A 23,012-nucleotide genomic window follows, 5' to 3' on the forward strand; every position below is an offset into this window, starting at 1 on the left:
TAGCTAATTGATCATTGGTAAATGTTTAATTGATTCAGAGGTAATTGCACAAGGCTACCCCAACCTGGCCTTCCATGAGGATAAGAAGCCTCAGGAGCGGATGACAGAGGGGCAACCAACCGTTGACATGGAGCCCAAGCCAAAAAAGGGCCTTCGGTAAGCAACATTGCCATAATGGTATTTCTACTTTATTCCTATTACAGTGTGCTATTACTGTTAAATATATGTTGGTTTTCTCATGAATCTATGTTTCATTTTCAAGAAGGAAGAAAAAAGAACCAGCAAAAGCAGTGGGATTTTTCCAATTGGTATGTCCTGATTTTGGTTTCAGAAATAGTAGGAAATACACAAGAATCTTTTGGCAATCTGTACATACACTGTAGTACATGTAGTATATGTCAAAATGGGATCATTTGTTACAAGTGATCATGACAAGATTCATATTCTCCAGTCATTCCAACGTCTGCTGCATTTGACTGTGGTTTTATGTGTGTTGTGGTTTCAGTTCCGCTACGCTACTGGTTGTGAGGTGCTCCTAATGATAATCGGCCTGCTATGTGCTGCTCTCCACGGGATAGCCCTGCCCCTTATGTGTGTTGTGTTTGGACAGATGACCGACAGCTTTGTGCAAAGTGGACAACAGCTCAACCTGACAGGTACATATTCTGTTTGACAAGGTACAGATGTAGAATCTTAATTTGATCACTCTGTTGCAGGACAAGGGCTCTATTTTAACAAACCTAATGCAATGGTAAATCTAAGCGCTGGCGGTAGAGCTTTAGGTTTGGAGTTTATCAGAAATATTTTTCTATTTTCACAACCAAAAATTATCGGTGCAGTGCAGACGGTGGCGAGAAAGGGCTTCGTTTTGACGATTAAACCAGTTGTGGGTGTGTCAGGCTTGGCCCCTCACTGGCCAATCAGAAAGTGCTCCATGGCTAAATACATGGTTTATTCAAGTTGTGTATTTATGGTCTTTTATGTATCGCCTTGGAATCAACTCCAAATCCAAAGTTAGTCTATTATAGTTTGTTAAACAGCATACAGAAATTAAATAACACGATGTAGACCTATCCTATCTTTGCTAAATATGTCAACTTGAACCTGTTTGCAGTCTTCATTGTTCTAAGTAATTCCATGGTTTCAATGTGGACATATAAACATAGCATTCACACTGATATAGGGGCTAGGCCTACCGTAAATTGCATTATGGCTGAGCATGGACATGCCAAAAGTTGTCAATAAGCTAGACACAATTCATTATTGATAAGGCCTAAAAAGAAAGATGATCACATTTGAAACAAAACGAAACAACAACTTGTATTAAATAGGCTATGTCTAAATACACTTACAGGCACCATAATTATATTAGAACAACGCAGACTGTGGAGGGTTTTCTTTTCACAGTAGCTGGACAGAGATCCAATATAAAGAGAAAGTGAGGGGCCCCCCGAGTTACATGATGGGCATGGACACATGTAGTCTACATCATGGAGGGGGTTTAATGCACGTTCAAAGCATGGCTAAAATAATGTACGCCTGCCTACAATACATAGATAAAAAGGGAACGTCAGCTCACTGTTTTGTTCCTCTTAAACTTGATCTTTTAATAAAGTTTTGGTGATTAAGATTTGTTTCCAACCCTTTATACGATCTTGACTAACCTACTTGATTGCATTGGGCAGGACAAAAATAAAACAGCCTTCATTGACAGAAGCGGAGGCAATGCTTGGTTTTTAATCAAATAAAACGAAATGGAGGGAAAATATAGTGTTTTATGTTTTGAAATACTATGAAGGCCTATACAGGCACCAAAAGCACATTACTCTTGTTCCATATTCATAGGGCAGTGTGAGTCACGGCTGGATATCCGCTGAATAAATCGGTAAAACCGCTTCTGTTTGGTCTTATATATCCCTGCCAGCACTCCCTGAAATTAGCACTTCGATCATGTTTTTAAGGACGCACCTCAAATATTTCCTCCCCTCCCATCTGAGCGCAAACAAGCTGGAACAAGACAGGGAAATTACCAGTCCTTGTGCAATAGTTTAACAATAGCAGAGCACTGGTTTTAAGAGGTCGAAATTGCAAATGAACGTGAGTTTGACACTAGCCCTGCCTTGCCAGCCAAAAATAGAGCCCTATCGGTGGAATGCTTACTCACGGGTCCTTCCCAACAATGCAGAGAATGTTTACTGTTTATACTTCACCCTGTCCCCACTGCCAGTGTATCCCACTTCGTGAATGTTTAGTGTATATACTTCACCCTGTCCCCACTGCTAGTGTATCCCACCTTGTGAATGTTTACTGTATATACTTCACCCCTCCCCACTGAGAATGTTGACTGACTCCAGCACTTCCTGGTTCTGTCAGCAGTCATTGTCCTGTTGGATTGTAAATCTTCGCCCCAGCCTCTTTCACGTGCCTTTTTTTTGCAAACTCCAACTGTCATGTGCCTTTTTCTCAGGAGTGGCTTCCATCTGGCCACTCTCCCATAAAGCCAAGATTGGTGTAGTGCTGTAGAGACTGTTGTCCTTCTGGCAGCTTCTCCCATCTCAGCCAAGGAAAGGGAAAGTGGATCTCTAGTCAGTTGTCTTCCGCATTTAACCCAACCCTTCTGAATCAGAGAGGTGCGGGTGGCTGCCTTAATCGACGTCATTGGCTCTCGGGGAGCAGTTGTGGGGGTTAACTGTCTTGCTCACCTTGCCGGTTCAGGGATTCGAACAAGCAACCTTTCGGTTACTGTCCCAACGCTCTAACTGCTAGGAACTCTGTAGTTTTGTTAGAGTGGTCATTGGGTTCTTGGTCAGCTCCCTGACCAAGGTCCTTTTTGCCCGGTTGCTCAGTTTGGTCAGACGTTGGTCGGATGGCCAGCTCTACTCTGGGTAGTTCCATATTTTTTCAATTTCCCAATGATGGAGACCGCTGCGCTTTTGGAAACGTTCAAAACTCTACAAATTGTTTTATACCCTTCCCCAAATACTGTATATGCCTCATCACAAATCTATCTCGGAGATCAACAGACAGTTCCTTGGACTTCATGATATAGTTTCTGCTCTGACGTGCACTGTCAACTGAGGGACCGTAAACTGAGTATAGAAAACATTAAGGACACCTGCTATTTCCATGACCGCTGAACCCTTATTGATGTCACTTGTTAAATCCACTTCAATCAGTTTCGATGACGGGGAGGAGACAGGTTTAAAGAAGTGTTTTTAAGTCTTTAGACAATTGAGACATGGATTCAGAGAGGGTCAATGCAAGACAAAATATATAAGTGCCTTTGAACAGGGTATGGTAGTAGGTGCCAGGCGCACCGGTTTGTGTCTAGAACTGCAATGCTGCTGGTATCCCATGTGTATCAAGATTGGTCCACCACCCAAATGACATCCAGCCAACTTGACACAACTGTGGGAAGCATTGGAGTCAACATGGGCCAGCATCCCTGTAGAACACTTTCGACACCTTGTAGAGTCCATGCCCCGATGAATTGAGGCTGTTTTGAGAGCAAAAGAGCCCTTCAGGTCTTACTCAGACTGGCTACGGAGAGTGTGATCACACAGTCATCTGGAACAGGCGGTGCTCTCATGCATGGTTCAGTGTTGCTTTCCTCAAAGCGAGCATAGAAGGATAGCGTTATGGTCAGATTTGCCAAATGGAGGGCAAGGGAGAGCTTTGTATGCATCTCTCTTTGTGGAGTAAAGGTGATTTAGAGTTTTTTCGCCTCTAGTTGCACAGGTGACATGCTGGTAGGATTTCAGTTTTCCTGCATTAAAATCACCATCCACTAGGAGCGCTGCCTCTGGGTGAGCATTTTCTTGTTTGCTTATGGTCCTATACAGCTTGTTGAGTGCGGGCTTAGTGCCAGCATCGTTTTGGTATTTGACATTTATTAGGCTCTTCATTAGCCACTGCAGAAGCATCAGCTACTCTTCCTGGGGTCCACATGAAACATACCAACATCATACATAGTACAGCACATTTTTAGTCAAGGACTGAAATACATACATTTGAAACATCACACATAGCCTACGTATCAGTACATACAAACAATATCTAGATCTAATACATAGTGCAATTAAAATTACAATACAAAATATATAAAATGGCTGTGTCTCTTCACAGTCCCCTTTGTGCAGCAAGGTGTTCTTTTACCTGTTTTTTCAACTGATTTTATTGCTAGCTTGAGTTACCTGGAGTGGCAGAGAGTTCCATGTAGTCACAGCTCTATTTAATACGTTTCCCAGCCTCTGTTCTGGACCTGGGGACTGTGAAGAAACCTCTGGTTCATGTCTTGTGTTGTACCGATGAGTGTCCAAACTGTGTTCCAACTGCTTGAACAGACAGTTTGGTATCTTCAACACATCAATACCTTGCACAAAGACCAATAGTGGTTCAGTCAAACTCTCCTCAACCTTTGAGCCAGGAGAGACTGATATGCATGTTACTGACACTTACCCTCCAAGTACTGTACATCTAAGTGCGATATGTGCTGCTTTGTTCTGGACCAACTGCAATTTACCTATGTCCTTCTTTGCTACACATGACCACAGTAGTCCAGAAGCGACAAAACTAGGGCCTGTAGGACCTGTCTGGTCAACTGAGATATCAAGAAAGCAGAGCAATGCCCTATCATGGACAGATCTTTTCCCATTTTAGCAACCATTGAGTCTATATGTTTTGACCATGACAGCTTACTATCTAGGGTTACACCCAGCAGTTTAGTCTCATCAACTTGCTCAATAGCCACATTATTCAATAACAGATCTAAACGAGGTTTAACGATGAGTGATTGATTTGTTAAATAAATTATGCTTTTAGCTTTTGAGATATTTAGCACCAGACTATTGCTAGTTACACATTCTAAAACTGACTGTAGCTCTATATTAAATGTCTCAGTTATTTATGTTTGTCAAGGCTGTGGGTAATTGGTGAAAGGAGTCAGGCGCAGGAGAGCTGAGATGCGTGGACAAGGTATTTAATTCAAGAAAACACCAGTATAAACACAATACTATGGTGCTGGAAAATTAGCTGGTAACACGAATTAAACGGGCGTAATAAAATAATCCGGTAACAACATACCATGGCCGTCAGATACAGCCTTACAATAAAACACACACGCGCACAAACATGGGGGAAACCAGAGGGTTAATGAACATGTAATGGTGGAATTGAAACCAGGTGTGTAAAAAACAGACAAAACAAATGGAAAATGAAAAGTGGATCGGTGATGGCTAGAAGGCTGGTGACGTCGACCGCCGAACGCCGCTCGAACAAGGAGAGGGACCGACTCCGGCAGAAGTCGTGACAATGTTACTGTTGCAGAAGACGTGTATACTGTTGATTTTGTCAGCGTACATAGACAAACTGGTTTTATTCAAGTTCAGTGGAAGGTCATTTGTAAAAACAGAAAACAATAGTGGCCCTAGCCGGCTGCCCTGCGGTACACCACACTCAACGGAATTTGCATGAGAGAGGCTTCCATTAACGAAAACCCTCTGTGTTCTATTAGATATGTAACTCTCAATCCATAATAAGGCAGAGGATGACTTTGCGTTTTGGTGTACTGAAAAATACTCTGATGTCCGTCTTTCTCTTTTTTCTGCCATTTTTCTACCTGGCTGGCTGGCTGGCTGGCTACACACACAGTGTGTAGGTTATTTACAGTAGGAGATGGGCTTCTATCATCTTATCTTCTATCATTCTATATGGGCTTTGATCTAAAAGGTAGCTAGCAAATGTGAAACGGATTGCAGTGACACGAGTTCACAGCTGTATGAGTTCACCATTTACACAACATATGCTGCAACCTTTTGTAATTTTAACCGTGTGTTTCATATTGGCTGGCTTCCAACAAAAGCTGAATTTGCAAAGCTAGCGAGCACCAATTGCGTTTCAGTGGTGTTTGCTATAATCTTTGCTACCCGGGTTAAATAAAGGTGAAATAAAATAAATAAATAAAAGTTCCCTTGCGACAACTTAGCTTTTGCACTGAGACCATTAAATATACTGCTCAAAAAAATAAAGGGAACACTTAAACAACACAATGTAACTCCAAGTCAATCACACTTCTGTGAAATCAAACTGTCCACTTAGGAAGCAACACTGATTGACAATAAATTTCACATGCTGTTGTGCACATGGAATAGACGACAGGTGGAAATTATAGGCAATAAGCAAGACATCCCCCAATAAAGGAGTGGTTCTGCAGGTGGAGACCACAGACAACTTCTCAGTTCCTATGCTTCCTGGCTGATGTTTTGGTCACTTTTTAATGCTGGCGGTGCTTCCACTCTAGTGGTAGCATGAGACAGAGTCTACAACACACACAAGTGGCTCAGGTAGTGCAGCTCATCCAGGATGGCACATCAATGCGAGCTGTGGCAAGAAGGTTTGCTGTGTCTATCAGCGTAGTGTCCAGAGCATGGAGGCGCTACCAGGAGACAGGCCAGTACATCAGGAGACGTGGAGGAGGCCGTAGGAGGGCAACAACCCAGCAGCAGGACCGCTACCTCCGCCTTTGTGCAAGGAGGAGCAGAAGGAGTACTGCCAGAGCCCTGCAAAATGACCTCCAGCAGGCCACAAATGTGCACGTGTCTGCTCAAACGGTCAGAAACAGACTCCATGAGGGTGGTATGAGGGCCCGACGTCCACAGGTGGGGCTTGTGCTTACAGCCCAACACCGTGCAGGACGTTTGGCATTTGCCAGAGAACACCAAGATTGGCAAATTCGCCACTGGCACCCTGTGCTCTTCACAGATGAAAGCAGGTTCACACTGAGCACGTGACAGACGTGACAGAGTCTGGAGACACCGTGGAGAACGTTCTGCTGCCTGCAACATCCTCCAGCATGACCGGTTTGGCGGTGGGTCAGTCATGGTGTTGGGTGGCATTTCTTTGGGGGGCCGCACAGCCCTCCATGTGCTCGCCAGAGGTAGCCTGACTGCCATTAGGTACCGAGATGAGATCCTCAGACCCCTTGTGAGACCATATGCTGGTGCGGTTGGCCCTGGGTTCCTCCTAATGCAAGACAATGCTAGACCTCATGTGGCTGGAGTGTGTCAGCAGTTCCTGCAAGAGGAAAGCATTGATGCTATGGACTGGCCCGCCCGTTCCCCAGACCTGAATCCAATTGAGCACATCTGGGACATCATGTCTCGCTCCATCCACCAACGCCACGTTGCACCACAGACTGTCCAGGAGTTGGCGGATGCTTTAGTCCAGGTCTGGGAGGAGATCCCTCAGGAGACCATCCTCCACCTCATCAGGAGCATGCCCAGGCGTTGTAGGGAGGTCATACAGGCACGTGGAGGCCACACGCACCACTGAGCCTCATTTTCACTTGTTTTAAGGACATTACATCAAAGTTGGATCAGCCTGTAGTGTGGTTTTCCACTTTAATTTTGAGTGTGACTCCAAATCCAGACCTCCATGGGTTGATAAATTGGATTTCCATTGATTATTTTTGTGTGATTTTGTTGTCAGCACTTTCAACTATGTAAAGAAAAAAGTATTTAATAAGATTATTTCTTTCATTCAGATCTAGGATGTGTTGTTTAAGTGTTCCCTTTATTTTTTTGAGCAGTGTATATTTAAGACAATGGTAGAAGAGAGTGTAGTTCTGTTCAGTTTGGACTTCAGTTTATCGCTAACCTTATCACAGGGACTTTGAAGCACGAACTTACATCTGCGTGCTGATCTTGGAATAAATTGACGATAGCAAAGATTCCATCTTTGACGACGCCACATAAATGGAATAGGTACTAGCTAGCTTAATAGTTCATATTTGCGCGCTAGCTCTGCAAATTCAGCTTGTGTGTGTGAACCCTGCCAACATAAAACAAAACATTGCTATGCGCGATTGACTGGATGAAGCTCACGTCAGTTACGTGCATTGAGTGCCTTTCAGACAGTAGATAGGAACCCTCTGTTACCTTGCCAACTAAGGAACTGGCAGTGGATCAAACCATTGTGAGGCAAAGGGTGGGGGGTCGCAATCTTTTGAAACTTAAAAACGCGCTATTAAGTTTATATAATCAGCACAATTGCTTTCATTGCGTATTATTAATATTATTTAAATTACATAGTTATGTTTACAGTGATATATTGGGGGGGACAAATCCTATTTTTCCCAGGATGGGGGGGCCGTGTCCCCCCCGTCCCCCCTAGGATTTCCGCCCCTGATATTTGCAGTGTTGACCCTTCTTTTTCAAGACCTCTGCAATCCGCCCTGGCATGCAGTCAATTAACTTCTGGGCCACATCCTGACTGATGGCAGCCCATTCTTGCATAATCAATGCTTGGAGTTTGTCCGAATTTGTGGGTTTTTGTTTGTCCACCCGCCTCTTGAGGATTGGCCACAAGTTCTCAATGGGATTAAGGTCTGGGGAGTTTCCTGGCCATGGACCCAAAATATCGATGTTTTGTTCCCCGAGCCACTTAGTTATCACTTTTGCCTTATGGCAAGGTGCTCCATCATGCTGGAAAAGGCATTGTTCGTCACCAAACTGTTCCTGGATGGTTGGGAGAAGTTGCTCTCGGAGGATGTGTTGGTACCATTCTTTATTCATGGCTGTGTTCTTAGGCAAATTTGTGAGTGAGCCCACTCCCTTGGCTGAGAAGCAACCCCACACATGAATGGTCTCAGGATGCTTTACTGTTGGCATGACACAGGACTGATGGTAGCACTCACCTTGTCTTCTCCAGACAAGCTTTTTTCCTGATGCCCCAAACAATCCGAAAGGAGATTCATCAGAGAAAATGACTTTACCCCAGTCCTCAGCAATCCAATCTCTGTACCTTTTGCAGAATATTAGTCTGTCCCTGATGTTTTTCCTGGAGAGAAGTGGCTTCTTTGCTGCCCTTCTTGACACCAGGCCATCCTCCAAAAGTATTTTCCTCACTGTGCGTGCAGATGCACTCACACCTGCCTGCTGCCATTCCTGAGCAAGCTCTGTACTGGTGGTGCCCCGATCCCGCAACTGAATCAACTTTAGGAGACGGTCCTAGCGCTTGCTGGACTTTCTTGGGCACCCTGAAGCCTTCTTCACAACAATTGAACCGCTCTCCTTGAAGTTCTTGATGATCCGATAAATGGTTGATTTAGGTGCAATCTTACTGGCAGCAATATCCTTGCTTGTGAAGCCCTTTTTGTGCAAAGCAATGATGACGGCACGTGTTTCCTTGCAGGTAACCATGGTTGACAGAGGAAGAACAATGATTCCAAGCACCACCCTCCTTTTGAAACTTCCAGTCTGTTATTCGAACTCAATCAGCATGACAGAGTGATCTCCAGCCTTGTCCTCGTCAACACTCACACCTGTGTCAACAAATCACTGACATGATGTCAGCCGGTCCTTTTGTGGCAGGGCTGAAATGCAGTGGAAATGTTTTTTGGGGATTCAGTTCATTTGCATGGCAAAGAGGGACTTTGCAATTAATTGCAATTCATCTGATCACTCTTCATAACATTCTGGAGTATATGCAAATTGCCATCATACAAACTGAGGCAGCAGACTTTGTGAAAATTAATATTTGTGTCATTCTCAAAACTTTTGGCCACGACTGTAGTTTTGTCAGGGTGCCCGCACGTCGGCCTCTCTTGCACTTTCTCCTCCGAGTGCGGAGGATTAGGGTCTGGTCCGGGGTGAGCAGTATGTCCTGCACCGCCAACTGGTTGAAGTAGAAATCTTCATCCAATACGAGATTAGTTATCGCTGTTCTGATGTCCAGAAGCTCTTTTCGGTCATAGCAAACAATGGGGGAAACATTATGTACAACAATTTTTTGATCAGCACAATGGAGCCTGTTTCTGGTCTCAGTTTCAGGAATGGCTGAAAAATTATTACATTTACCTAAAATTAACTCTGCAAATAGCCCTGTTGGGAGATTAGGAAAGTGAATCATTCAACAATATTATAATAATTTTAGTGAAAATATTCATCTTTAACTTACAATCTTTGGATACTGTGCAATTAGAAAGGTTCAAATTTCATGTAAGACATCACAGCACAGTGGAAAGATATATGGCACGTGGAAATCAAAAGAGGATGGTCTTACAGAGATACATTTAGGTGGGCTGGACTGAGAGTAGCAGAGGGGTGGGATTAAAAAGCTCATGATCAGTAATAGTTATTACTGAAAACACTATATAGATGTCTGAGTACACATCCAGTATCTATCCAAAATGTAATGTGTATAATCCAGAAAGAGATATATTTGTTGTGTAATTACTGTGTATAAAAGTACCATGTATGACTGCAGCTGGTTCAGAAGATAATCATTTATGCGGGGTTAACAGCAGCAAAAAAAGTTATCCTTAGTGCTTCGATTACCCCTGCAATCATCATATTTCCAAGATATTTTTCATATGGAGCGATCAGTGGCTGTGATAAACAAAGCTCAGGCAAATACAGTTGATGCATGGGATGTATTATGTGAAACTCTATCAGATGTCAACAACTCTTGACCAAGCAACGGACCTACACTGTGAGTGAGTGGTGGGACGACATTTTATTTTCTGAGAATAATATAGAACATATTGTATTGTAAACTCTACTTCCTTCCTGTAAAATGTCATATTGTGTACTCAAATAATTGACTCCTGACGGTATGTAAATAGTTTTTTGCTCATAAAAAAAGTGCCATGTATGTAAAACGTGTGTAAAATGTATATGTAGCCTAACAAAAAAGAGCATCAAACACAGGGGGATATGCAAAAAAAACACACTAAAAAACACACTAAACAGCAGAATTGGTCAGGAACTAGTAAAACGGCCCCTATCCAATCCAGCACCATTCTTAATGTATCAACCACTACAAAAATGCCCATTAATTATAATCCACATAATAATTCACCTGTCCTGTTGCTGCAGGATTGTTTTCCTGCTGTAGCAACTGGCTCAAATTAAGATCTTACATCTGTGTATTGGCTATAAAGTGCAGGGATCCTTTGTGGCCATGTATTACAGTGAGATACACATACAGTCCTATGTGATTATTTCTATTATGGGTTGCATTGTTTAGGCATATCTTCACCATATATAATGGTGATTTGTGGATTATGTTTTATACTACACAATTCATATGTTAGTCACGCCAGATTGTGAACATTGACTACTGGTATTGTCATTTCTCCATAGCCAATTTCACTGTGGAGGAGATCAGCGCTTTATTGAACTCAACTGATGGATGTATTCAAATTCCTGGAGTTGATATAGAGGCTCTAATGACTCGGCAAGTGATAATGAGTACAGTAGATAACAGACACACATTATCAATATATTATATCATAAATATATCCTCATGTAAATACAATGTCGCTTTTATTTATGATTATAAACTGGGTGGTTCGAGCCCTGAATGCTGATTGGCCCAACAGCCGTGGTATATTAGACCGTATACCACGAGTATGACAAAACATGTATTTTTACTTATCTAATTACATTGGTAACCAGTTTATAATAGCAATAAGGCACCTCTGGGGTTTGTGGTATATGGCCAATATACCACGGCTAAGGGCTGTATCCAGGCACCCCCCCCCCCCCCCCCCCCCTGTTGCTTATTGCTTAAAGATATACTGTGTGATACATACATTTGAATTTCCAGACATGCCTATTACTTCATCGGGATCGGTTGTGCTGTGTTCCTGCTGGGGACCTTTCAGGTGATGTTGTTCTTGCTGACAGCCACCAAACAGACCAAACGGATTCGGGAGAAATACTTCCATGCCATCCTTCACCAACAGATGTCCTGGTTTGATACACACCAGATAGGAGTTCTCAACGTCAGGTTGACAGAGTAAGTTTGATACATTGGATGAATGATTGGGATTTATTTTTTTATCAAAGACAATGTCATATTTTAGCATATATGATCATATTGAGAAACTACAGATATAAAAAATGCTATTAAGATTGTTTAAATAATGTCAATTATTATAATATAAATAATTTATAATACTTTTACTTTCTACAGTGACATCAACACAATCAACGAAGGCCTTGGAGACAAGATCTGTGTGTTTGTGCAGTTCTTCTGCACCTTCTTGTCAGGGTTCATCATTGGTTTCATCTTCGGCTGGAAGCTGACCCTCGTCATCCTGGCCGTCAGTCCTCTCCTGGCAGGATCAGCTGCCGTCTGGTCCAAAGTAAGACTACCAATGACCTGCAAAGACAACGGCTTCATGCCAAATGGTACTCTGTTCCCTATATAGTGCACTACTTGAAAGTAGTAGACTATATAGGGAATAATGTGCCATATTGTTTTCATATATGTCACTAAACAGTGGTTGCATCACTACTCTTGTGCCCAATCCCAAATCCACCCCTAGTTTATACTTATCCAATCCTCTCAGTTTTCCACAATCGCATTTCTTTTATAAAGACATTTTTACATCAGCAGTGTAAGATACCGTATTCATGAACATTTTGTATTTGATTTCAGATACTTGCCACCCTGACCAGTAAGGAGCTGTCTGCCTATGCCAAAGCAGGGGCGGTAGCTGAAGAGATACTGGTGGCTATCAGGACAGTTGTGGCTTTCAATGGGCAGAAGAAAGCTGTGGAAAGGTTAGTCAGTTATTAACTAACTAATGTGTTGCATAAAACAGTGTATCTCTTTCCATAATTATTAATACGATCTACCAAAATCAAGACACATTCCCCTATTTAGGCATGTCTTCTATATATTTTAGGTATGAAAACAACTTGGAGGATGCTAAAAACTTTGGAATAAAGAAGGCCATCACCACTAACGTGTCCATGGGCTTCACCCAGTTTGTCATATTTGGGACGTACGCCTTGGCTTTCTGGTACGGGACCAAGCTCTCTGTAGACGAGCCTGAAAACTATACCATTGGAAAAACCATTACAGTAAGCTTTTATGGAAGATTTTAAGTAAGAATTTACTATTTTCCAATAGATACATTTTATTGTGAAAAGGCCTCTGCAATGTCTTCACACGTGTTACTCTGTCTGGCATTAATATAATTCCTTTCTTCATTACATTCTTTGTTGCTGCTATTTGTAGGTCTTCTTCTCAGTGATGATTGGGTCGTTCTCTTTGGGCCAGGGTGCTCCTAACTTGGAAGCCATCGCCAAAGCACGGGGTGCTGCCTATGAAGTCTACAATACCATTGACCAGGTACTGGAAGAATTCAGTTTAACCACTGAATCACCATAGCATTGAAACAGTATGAACTCACTCTAACTCACTCAGAACAACATGATCTCAAGAACTCAAGTCGAATTTAGACATTTGTCCTTTCTGCCGCGGTTGGTGAGTTGATTTGTTTGTCATAGCCGCGGCCCATAGACAGCAGTTCAAAGGAAGGTCACAAACCAGACTGTGTGAAAGGAGACATTGAATTCAAGAACATCCACTTCAGCTACCCCTCCAGGAAAGATGTCAAAGTAAGTAGTGGATTTGAATCGAACCAGATCTAGACACTAACCTGTCCCCAAATGATTTGAAAAATGCACAATAAGGAAGAAGCTAAGTTGAATTTTCAGTTTCCAGTTGGATTAGAAAAAACAAAATGACAAGCCATACAATTATAAATGACGGTAAAAATACATGTTAAATACGTTGTGGGATGTGTTCCCTGTCGCTGTAGATTCTTCAAGGAGTGAATCTGACAGTGCCTCGTGGGAAGACCATAGCTCTGGTTGGAGCCAGTGGATGTGGGAAGAGCACCACCATTCAGCTGCTGCAGCGCTTTTATGATCCAGACTCAGGAGAGGTATGAACAAATCTGATCAAGGTTTATTCAAAGTCATAAAGAAGAGACACATGTCCCACTGTAAAGACTCCAGAGGAGGTTGGTGGGTGGAGCTATAAGAGGACGGAATAAATTCCAGCCATTACAATGAGCCCGTCCTCCAATAGCACCACCCACCAGCCTCCAGTGAAGGACTCACATGCTTTATGATCCAACCTCAGGAGAGGTACGCAGGACACGAGCGCATTAAAGTTCAAACAACTGACTCATAGTGCATACAGAGACCCACATGTACACACACACGTGTAATGTACACACACACACACACACACACACACGTAATGTACACGCAAACATTCACTCACGTTCACTCATTCCCAAATTCTGGCTTATCAGGTTTAGTGTTGACTTAATTTCAGTAAAAAGTCAAATAGTATTATAGTGCCCTCTTGTGGAATGTTGATATATCATTTGTCAGGAACGCTGTTGGTCTGGGTTGCATAGCCGAGGGAAGTAGGGGTGCTGAGGCTGCTGCACCACCCCCTTATAAATCAAAATAATAAATAAAATAACAACAATAATAATAAACAACATTCCCACCTTTATTACTCCTGTATGAGCATAGAAAATACTCATCAGCAAAGCAGAGAAATTTGGATGCCTAATGAGTATGACCCTGGTTTGTTGTCAGATTACCCTGGATGGTCGGGACATCTGGACCCTGAATGTGAAGTGGCTGAGGGAGAATATGGGTATTGTCAGTCAGGAACCTGTGCTATTCGGAACAACCATCGCAGAAAACATCCGCTACGGCAGAGAGGATGCCACAGATGAGGACATCGAACGGGCCGTGAGAGAGGCCAATGCATACGACTTCATCTCCAAACTCCCCGATGTACGTGGGATAGGATACTGAGTACATACAATGGCTTCAGTGTTTCACATGTACTATATATTAAATTATTTATGGTGTACAAATGATGTGAAGTGAGTAGGACAGCAGATATTCTGTTGTTTCTATGGCGACTGTGTTGAAATGAAATGTTTTTTTGTTTTGTTTTGAAATTGCATACAGTGTAAGGAAATGGCCAAATAGTGATGATCTTATCCAAATGGACAAATTTAAACATGATTATTTCATCTCCATCCCATTCCATGTGGCGTTAACAGAAGCTGAACACCATGGTGGGGGAGCGGGGAGCCCAGCTCAGTGGAGGACAGAAGCAGAGGATAGCTATCGCCCGGGCCCTGGTCAAAAACCCGAAGATCCTCCTGCTGGACGAGGCCACCTCCGCCCTGGACACCCAGAGTGAGTCGGTCGTCCAGGCCGCTCTGGATAAGGTCAGTACCCTCCCTGAGGACCAGACCCATGGTTAAGGTTGTTCTCAAACTTGGTTTTGCGCAACCTAATAGCCTAATTCGATTGTTTGACTGCAGCCTTGCAAGTTCACGTTGACAAACGTCAAGAATCAGAGTGAATCCATGAGATCCTGTTGGAATCCATCTCAGCGAAAATGAAGAAGAAATAAAAAAATGATTTGTAATAAATGATGACAATATTGTCTCCCATTCCCATAGGCGAGGGCGGGCCGCACCACGATAGTGATCGCCCACCGCCTGTCCACCATCAGAACAGCTGACGTGATCGCTGGCTTCAGCAACGGAGAGGTGGTGGAGCAGGGAACACACAGGGAACTCATGGCCAAGAAGGGGGTCTACTATTCTCTGGTCATGCAGCAGGTACTGTATCACGCTCACTGCATCCCAAATGTCACCCTATTCCCTTTATAGTGCACTACTTTTGACCACCAGGGCCCCAACTCTGCCTCAACAGTAGAATCAGTCAACGTCTAAATCATGTTGCTCAGAGTCATATTTGGAGACGTATATCATCAGTATCAGAGCAATATACCTTATCAAGCCTGTGTCTATATGAATAATGATCAGTAATAAACAGGCTCTGTATGTAACATGTTCAAATCCACTATCACACCTTGTCTGTTGTTCAGAGTCAAGGGAAGCCAGAGGAAGATGAAGAGGGCCCTGTGGAAGAGGATAACCCTCCTAAATATGAGGATCTGGATTATGTCCTATATGACTCATCTGACATGGATGAGATGGAAGTGGTAAACGAGGAAGGAATAGAAAACGGCGGCTTTGAAAGGACCTCAATCAGCAGTGGCCGTGTGGAAATGAAACCGACCAGGAGGAAATCTAAGAAGTCCAAGAAAGACAAGAAGGTACTATTACACAATCCTTTAGGGCACAATATGACGTTCTTTATGTGTTATATAGGAACATGGCTTTGTTATAGTGCTATTGCTGAACTGTCATCGTACTTATTATATAATGTATGGTATATAATGTATTGTTTATAATGTATGGTTTATAATGAATGGTTTATAATGTAATGTATATAATGAATGGTATATAATGAATGGTATATAATGAATGGTATATAATTAATGGTATATAATGAATGGAATATAATGAATGGTTTATAATGTATGGAATATAATGAATGGAATATAATGAATGGTTTATAATGTATGGTATATAATGAATGGCATATAATGAATGGCATATAATGAATGGTATATAATGAATGGTATATAATGTAAGGTTTATAATGTATGGTTGCATTCATTTACATTTTAGTAATTTAGCAGAAGCTCTTATCTTGAGCAACTTACAGAAGCAATTAGGTTTAATTGCCTTGCTCAAGGGCACATCGACAGATTTTTCCCCTGGTCGGCTCGGGGATTTGAACCTGCCACCCTACTGTATATAGTGATAGTTCATTGTCATCAGAAATAAGATCTGTTACATCATGTTGGTCCTTGGTCATTTAGTTTTGTCATTGATGACAATGTTTGATGACAGAAGGAAAAGAAACCAGAGGAAGCTCCAGACATCCCCTTCACCAGAATCCTGGCCCTGAACAAGCCCGAGTGGCCGTACATGTTGGTAGGAACCCTGTCTAGCTTGGTGGGGGGAGCCGTTTATCCCTGTGTCGCCATCATCTTCGCCAAGATCATTGGAGTAAGTGTTTCACAAGACCACCTCCTTGTGTTCATAATATGAAGAATTGTTAAATACTGCAGAGACTACTCACATTTCCTTGGTGTCTTGATTGAGTTTGATTTAAACGAGGTGGTCTTATTTTTCCACATCATTTATTTGATGGTCGTTGGTTGGTGGGTTTTGGCTCTTATTTTCCAAAGCAACCTTTTCATTTTCTGTTATCTATTTTGGGGGGATTCTCTCCATCCCGTGACCTTCTCTAGGTGTTTTCCGAGGTTGACCCGGAAGTCAAACGACAGAAAACCATGATGTTTTCCCTGCTCTTCCTTCTCATCGGAGGAGTGGCTTTTGTCACCTACTTCCTAAAGGTTTTCTAATTTATAGATCTAAACTGTGTCCAAAATGGCAACCTATGCCCTATACAGTGCATTACTTTGGACCAGAGCCTATAGGGTGCCATTTGGGACGCACTTTAAAGTACAATTCTGTATCTATCTCAAACCCTTAATATGTTGTGGGCATGCCTGGTTGGGTACATTTCTGCTGTATGTTCTATGTTTCAGGGTTACATGTTTGGAAAATCAGGAGAGCTTCTTACCATGAGGCTGAGGAGACAGGTATTCCATGCCATGATGAGACAGGTAGGACAAACTGTCATGCGGGAAAATATATACTTCATCCATTGTACATGAATTCAAAAAGACTGACTTGTCATTGCTAATTGACTTTACCGTATTGATAATACCAGCAAAAGGATGATTCTGAAATGCCACTTTGTGGTGTTCTGCCTCAGAACCTTACTAAATTGCATTCCTTACAGGAGATTGGATGGTTTGATGACAACAACAATGCAGTGGGAGTTCTAACCACCAGATTGGCCACAGATGCATCTCTGGTTAAAGGGGTAAGCACAATGCACTGATTTACACATTGAGATAGCGATCAAAACCTATCAAGTCAATGTCAATTCAGAATCATTCTACTGTACAAGTCTTTAAAAATGTCTACCTTTACATGTGCTTCTATGTATTTACAGTTGCATTCTTTAGAGTTACAATGTCTGGTAATGGATGGAACCTACTTGTTTCCTCTCTCCTCACCACCAGGCGACTGGGTCTAGGTTGGGTCTGGCCACCAACACAGTCTGTGCTCTCACCATTGCCATTGTGGTGGCCTTCATCCACAGCTGGCAGCTCACCCTCCTCATCCTCGCCTGTGTGCCCTTCCTCATTGGAGCCAACGTCATTCAGATGAGGGCCATGGCAGGCCACGCCTCCAAAGACCAGGGTGCCCTGGAGCAGTCTGGGAAGGTAAACATCAACTTTCTATTGCAATTGGGGTTGCAAAATTCCGGTAATGTTCCCAAAATTCCCAGATTTTCCAGTAATCCCGGTTATAGGTTTTCCGGAATCAGGAGGGAATAAGCAGGAAATCAGGGAAACCTTAAAACAGGATATCTTGATAACCAGAGAATTTCAGGAAGGTTACTGCTATTATGCAATCCCAATTGCAATGCACTTTGGGACAGTGGGCTATATCAGTGTGGGATACCATGTGTTCAAATAAAACGTTAATATATCTTTATTATTCTTTTGTAGATATCTACTGAGACCGTTGAAAACTTCAAGACAGTTGTTGGATTGATACGGGAGGACGTCTTCTTTCACAAGTTCATGGACAGTCTAGAAAGACCATACCAGTAAGAGTACAGTTATTCACTTTGTTATAGACTCAGCTTTTGGATTGTTTGACCTTATAACCTACAATCAAGTACTGATTAGATTTCAATTGAATACACCAGGAACGGTTTGGTGAAGGCCCCCATCTACGGACTAACATTTGCCGTTGCCCAAGCAATCCCTTACATGGTCAATGCTGCAATCTTCCGCTTTGGGTCCTGGCTTATTGCTCACTGTCACACAGAATATGAAAATGTTTTCCTGTGAGTATACATACTGGTACTGTTATATCCTCATCTAAAATGAATATATTCACACCAGGTTTGGGATCAATTCCATTTCAATTCCAGTCAATTCAGGAAGTACACTGAAATTCCAGTTCTCTTCAATGGTTTTCAATGAGGAAAATTTGGAATTGGGTTTTGAATTGACTGCATTTGAAATGGAATGTACCCCAACCCTGACTAGAACCCCTGGCTGCCACATTGTCACTACACGGTAATATAATAATAATAATAATAATATCATTATAACATTAATTTGGTGGGTGCTTATATTTGTCCTATTTCACACATGTACACACGTGTATTAACGCACATGTGTGAAATGGAAGTGTGTTTTTTGCATATCCCAAATCTCTCTGAGACGCCCTCGCTGAGTTGGGTCATGACCAGAGTCTGCCAATATAGTGGCAGTGATAGTACAACTTTGTCCTTTTCTTTCGCAGTGTGTTTTCTGTGATCATATTTGCTGCCATGAACATAGGAGAATCAGCATCTTTTGCTCCTGACTTTGCCAAAGCGAAAGCAGCTGCAGGGAGAATTCTTGGCTTGTTGGAGAAGAAACCAGAGATTGACATTTACAGTGAGGAGGGAGAGAAGCCAGTGGGTGAGCTATAATGTCTCTTACTCCAATGTAAACAAAAAAACAATGATATACCATTGTGTTTTTTCTGGAACAATGATCTGGAACAAAAATGTTGTCTTTTCCAGACGGACTTTGTCGGGGACATTGAGTTCCGAGGGATCCACTTTGCGTACCCGACCCGTCAGAACGTGAGGGTTCTCCAGGGGTTGAGCCTGTCAGTGGGGCCTGGTCAGACCCTGGCCCTGGTCGGGGAGAGTGGCTGTGGGAAAAGCACCTCCATACAACTACTGGAGCGCTTCTATAGCCCTGCTGAAGGACAAGTGGTGAGACCAACCCCAAAAATAATCATGTAATATAAAGCAAGCTTTTCAAAACTATTTCAAAGTGCTAAACTAGTATACTGTGAATTGGGATGCAACAAATATAGTAAAACTGTTAGGCCATAGCATTTTAATATTTAATATTTGTAACATTGGTGGATTATTAATTCCTTTGGTATTCCAAGATGTTACTTCTTTTTAATCTGAACATTTTAAACATTCTAAACCTAAATCTGTGGTATTATTATGGTGTCTCAGTTAGTGAAGGTGTTGACCTAACTCTGTAGTATTATTGTGGTGTCTCAGTTAGTGAAGGTGTTGACCTAACTCTGTAGTATTATTGTGGTGTCTCAGTTAGTGAAGGTGTTGACCTAACTCTGTAGTATTATTATGGTGTCTCAGTTAATGAAGGTGTTGACCTAACTCTGTAGTATTATTGTGGTGTCTCAGTTAGTGAAGGTGTTGACCTAACTCTGTAGTATTATTGTGGTGTCTCAGTTAGTGAAGGTGTGACCTAACTCTGTGATATTATTGTGGTGTCTCAGTTAATAAAGGTGTTGACCTAACTCTGTAGTATTATTATGGTGTCTCAGTTAATGAAGGGGTTGACCTAACTCTGTAGTATTATTGTGGTGTCTCAGTTAGTGAAGGTGTTGACCTAACTCTGTAGTATTATTGTGGTGTCTCAGTTAGTGAAGGTATTGACCTAACTCTGTGATATTATTGTGGTGTCTCAGTTAGTGAAGGTGTTGACCTAACTCTGTAGTATTATTGTGGTGTCTCAGTTAGTGAAGGTGTTGACCTAACTCTGTAGTATTATTGTGGTGTCTCAGTTAGTGAAGGTGTTGACCTAACTCTGTAGTATTATTGTGGTGTCTCAGTTAGTGAAGGTGTTGACCTAACTCTGTGATATTATTGTGGTGTCTCAGTTAGTGAAGGTGTTGACCTAACTCTGTGATATTATTGTGGTGTCTCAGTTAATAAAGGTGTTGACCTAACTCTGTAGTATTATTGTGGTCTCTCAGTTAGTGAAGGTGTTGACCTAACTCTGTAGTATTATTGTGGTGTCTCAGTTATTGAAGGGGTTGACCTAACTCTGTAGTATTATTACGGGGTCTCAGTTAGTGAAGGTGTTGACCTAACTCTGTAGTATTATTGTGGTGTCTCAGTTAGTGAAGGTGTTGACCTAACTCTGTAGTATTATTGTGGTGTCTCAGTTAGTGAAGGTCTTGACCTAACTCTGTGATATTATTGTGGTGTCTCAGTTAGTGAAGGTGTTGACCTAACTCTGTGATATTATTGTGGTGTCTCAGTGAAGGTGTTGACCTAACTCTGTAGTATTATTGTGGTGTCTCAGTTAGTGAAGGTGTTGACCTAACTCTGTAGTATTATTGTGGTGTCTCAGTTAGTGAAGGTGTTGACCTAACTCTGTGATATTATTGTGGTGTCTCAGTTAGTGAAGGTGTTGACCTAACTCTGAAGTATTATTGTGGTGTCTCAGTTATTGAAGGTGTTGACCTAACTCTGTAGTATTATTGTGGTGTCTCAGTTTGTGAAGGTGTTGATCTAACTCTGTGATATTATTGTGGTGTCTCAGTGAAGGTGTTGACCTAACTCTGTAGTATTATTGTGGTGTCTCAGTTAGTGAAGGTGTTGACCTAACTCTGTAGTATTATTGTGGTGTCTCAGTTAGTGAAGGTGTTGACCTAACTCACTGATATTATTGTGGTGTCTCAGTTAGTGAAGGTGTTGACCTAACTCTGTAGTATTATTGTGGTGTCTCAGTTAGTGAAGGTGTTGACCTAACTCTGTAGTATTATTGTGGTGTTTCAGTTAGTGGATGGGTTGGATACTAAGACCCTGAACCTGTCGTGGCTGAGGTCTCAGCTGGGCCTGGTGTCCCAGGAGCCCATCCTGTTCGACTGCAGCATCTCAGAGAACATCCAGTACGGGGACAACAGCAGAGAGGTCTCCCAGGACGAGATAGACGAGGCAGCCAAGAACGCCAACATCCACGACTTCATCATGGGCCTGCCAGAGGTATAGTAACAGTATAGTGAGGGAGATGGGAGGAGACATAATAGGCTGTAGCTGTAGGATGATATTTGAAGTCTTCTCAAAGGGGATCCAAAAAATGTCACTGGTGAGGTCACAGTAGAACCTAAACTAATGTTTCTCTACAGATATTCATATAGAATAGCTATTGACTAGCCCAAGACGGGCTGTTATGACTTTATATTTTAATTTATATTTTAAGTGTTCAATATAGACAAACACTATAAATTGTGCTGTTGTTTTGTCAGAAATACAATACCAGGGTTGGGGACAAGGGGACCCAGATGTCTGGAGGTCAGAAACAGAGGATAGCCATTGCCAGAGCACTGGTCAGGCAGCCTAAAGTACTGCTGCTGGATGAAGCCACTTCCGCCCTGGACACAGAGAGTGAGAAGGTAAGTCACATGGACATAGCGTGTCGGCCGTCTCATTTTCTACCTATTCATTCATTCATTTATTAATTAATGGCCTGGTCACACACAAGCTTATCTTCACACAGTATGTCCTCTCCCTCCTTCCCAAATAACCTCTCTGTCTTTCTGTTTCCTCCCTCCTTCTCTCCCTCCCTATCCCTCCCTCGCCCAGATTGTCCAACAGGCTTTAGACGCCGCTCGGCAGGGCCGCACCTGCATCGTGATCGCCCACCGCCTGTCTACCATCCAGAACGCAGACCAGATAGCAGTAATTCAGTATGGTCAGGTGACAGAGCAGGGTACACATACTGACCTCATGGCTAAAGGGGGGGCTTACTGTGCCCTGGTCAACGCACAGGTCAATCACTAACTCATATTCAGATTGATGTTTTGCAGCGTATGTACTGTTCTGTTGAATGTTGTTTTGTCAGTTCTTTTTATTGAGTTGCACTTCTTAGCCAGGTCCCCCTTGAGAAAGAGGTCTCCTGTCCACAATGAGACTTCCTGGTTAAATGAAGGTGATATATAAAGATGTATAAAGAATAAGGAATCTATATGGATAATGGTATGGCAGCCATAACTCACTTTGAATGGACTGCTAAAATGATGTTCAATTGCATGATACAAACTGTCTCAGTGTCAATTGGTTTGATCACATGTAGGTGGTTACTCACTTTAGCAGTAATGCTGGAGCACGGACATCAGCCTAAATACATTTTGATAAGCTGCCTCGAATTAATGAACTGTTCTTGACCATGGCACCTTTCATTGTCTGAAGACAACAAGTACAGTATGTATTTCTATAAGAAAAACTGTAAGACACATTATCACAGTTAAATGACTGGATAAAAGCAGTGATTGGGAAAGGTTGTATACCTGTAAATATGAGAGGTTGATGTTCAGAAGACTGTTGTATGTTATTATATACTGTGAT

At 42.3% G+C, this 23,012-nt stretch overlaps 1 protein-coding gene across 1 annotated transcript; it reads left to right on the forward strand.

Annotated features, from left to right (window-relative positions):
- Positions 1-268: 268 nt before the first annotated feature.
- abcb5 (ATP-binding cassette, sub-family B (MDR/TAP), member 5) lies at positions 269-22,531 on the forward strand. The gene is made up of 26 exons (XM_082968578.1): positions 269-308; positions 506-656; positions 11,142-11,235; positions 11,608-11,799; positions 11,977-12,148; positions 12,445-12,569; positions 12,695-12,872; positions 13,030-13,143; positions 13,302-13,412; positions 13,616-13,741; positions 14,412-14,615; positions 14,891-15,061; positions 15,299-15,460; positions 15,730-15,960; positions 16,604-16,789; positions 17,008-17,112; positions 17,308-17,385; positions 17,565-17,648; positions 17,851-18,054; positions 18,343-18,443; positions 18,546-18,686; positions 19,151-19,307; positions 19,416-19,613; positions 21,444-21,650; positions 21,914-22,060; positions 22,251-22,531. Exons 2-26 carry the CDS (start codon positions 539-541, stop codon positions 22,446-22,448), a joined length of 3,804 nt encoding a protein of 1,267 aa, XP_082824704.1. The 5' UTR covers positions 269-308; positions 506-538; the 3' UTR covers positions 22,449-22,531.
- Positions 22,532-23,012: the final 481 nt, after the last annotated feature.

The sequence above is a fragment of the Salmo salar genome, chromosome 02, assembly GCF_965601325.2.
Source record: "Salmo salar chromosome 02, fSalSal1, whole genome shotgun sequence".
Classification (NCBI taxonomy): Eukaryota; Metazoa; Chordata; class Actinopteri; order Salmoniformes; family Salmonidae; genus Salmo; species Salmo salar.

What these genes read in the sequence shown, in the direction of transcription:
- abcb5 (XM_082968578.1), top strand. Translation starts at nt 539, where the DNA reads ATGATAATCGGCCTGCTATGTGCTGCTCTCCACGGGATAGCCCTGCCC. An exon ending in ATTCTCTGGTCATGCAGCAG is followed by an intron (nt 15,461 to 15,729) that starts GTACTGTATCAC and finishes TCTGTTGTTCAG; the next exon opens with AGTCAAGGGAAGCCAGAGGA. An exon ending in AGTCCAAGAAAGACAAGAAG is followed by an intron (nt 15,961 to 16,603) that starts GTACTATTACAC and finishes GTTTGATGACAG; the next exon opens with AAGGAAAAGAAACCAGAGGA.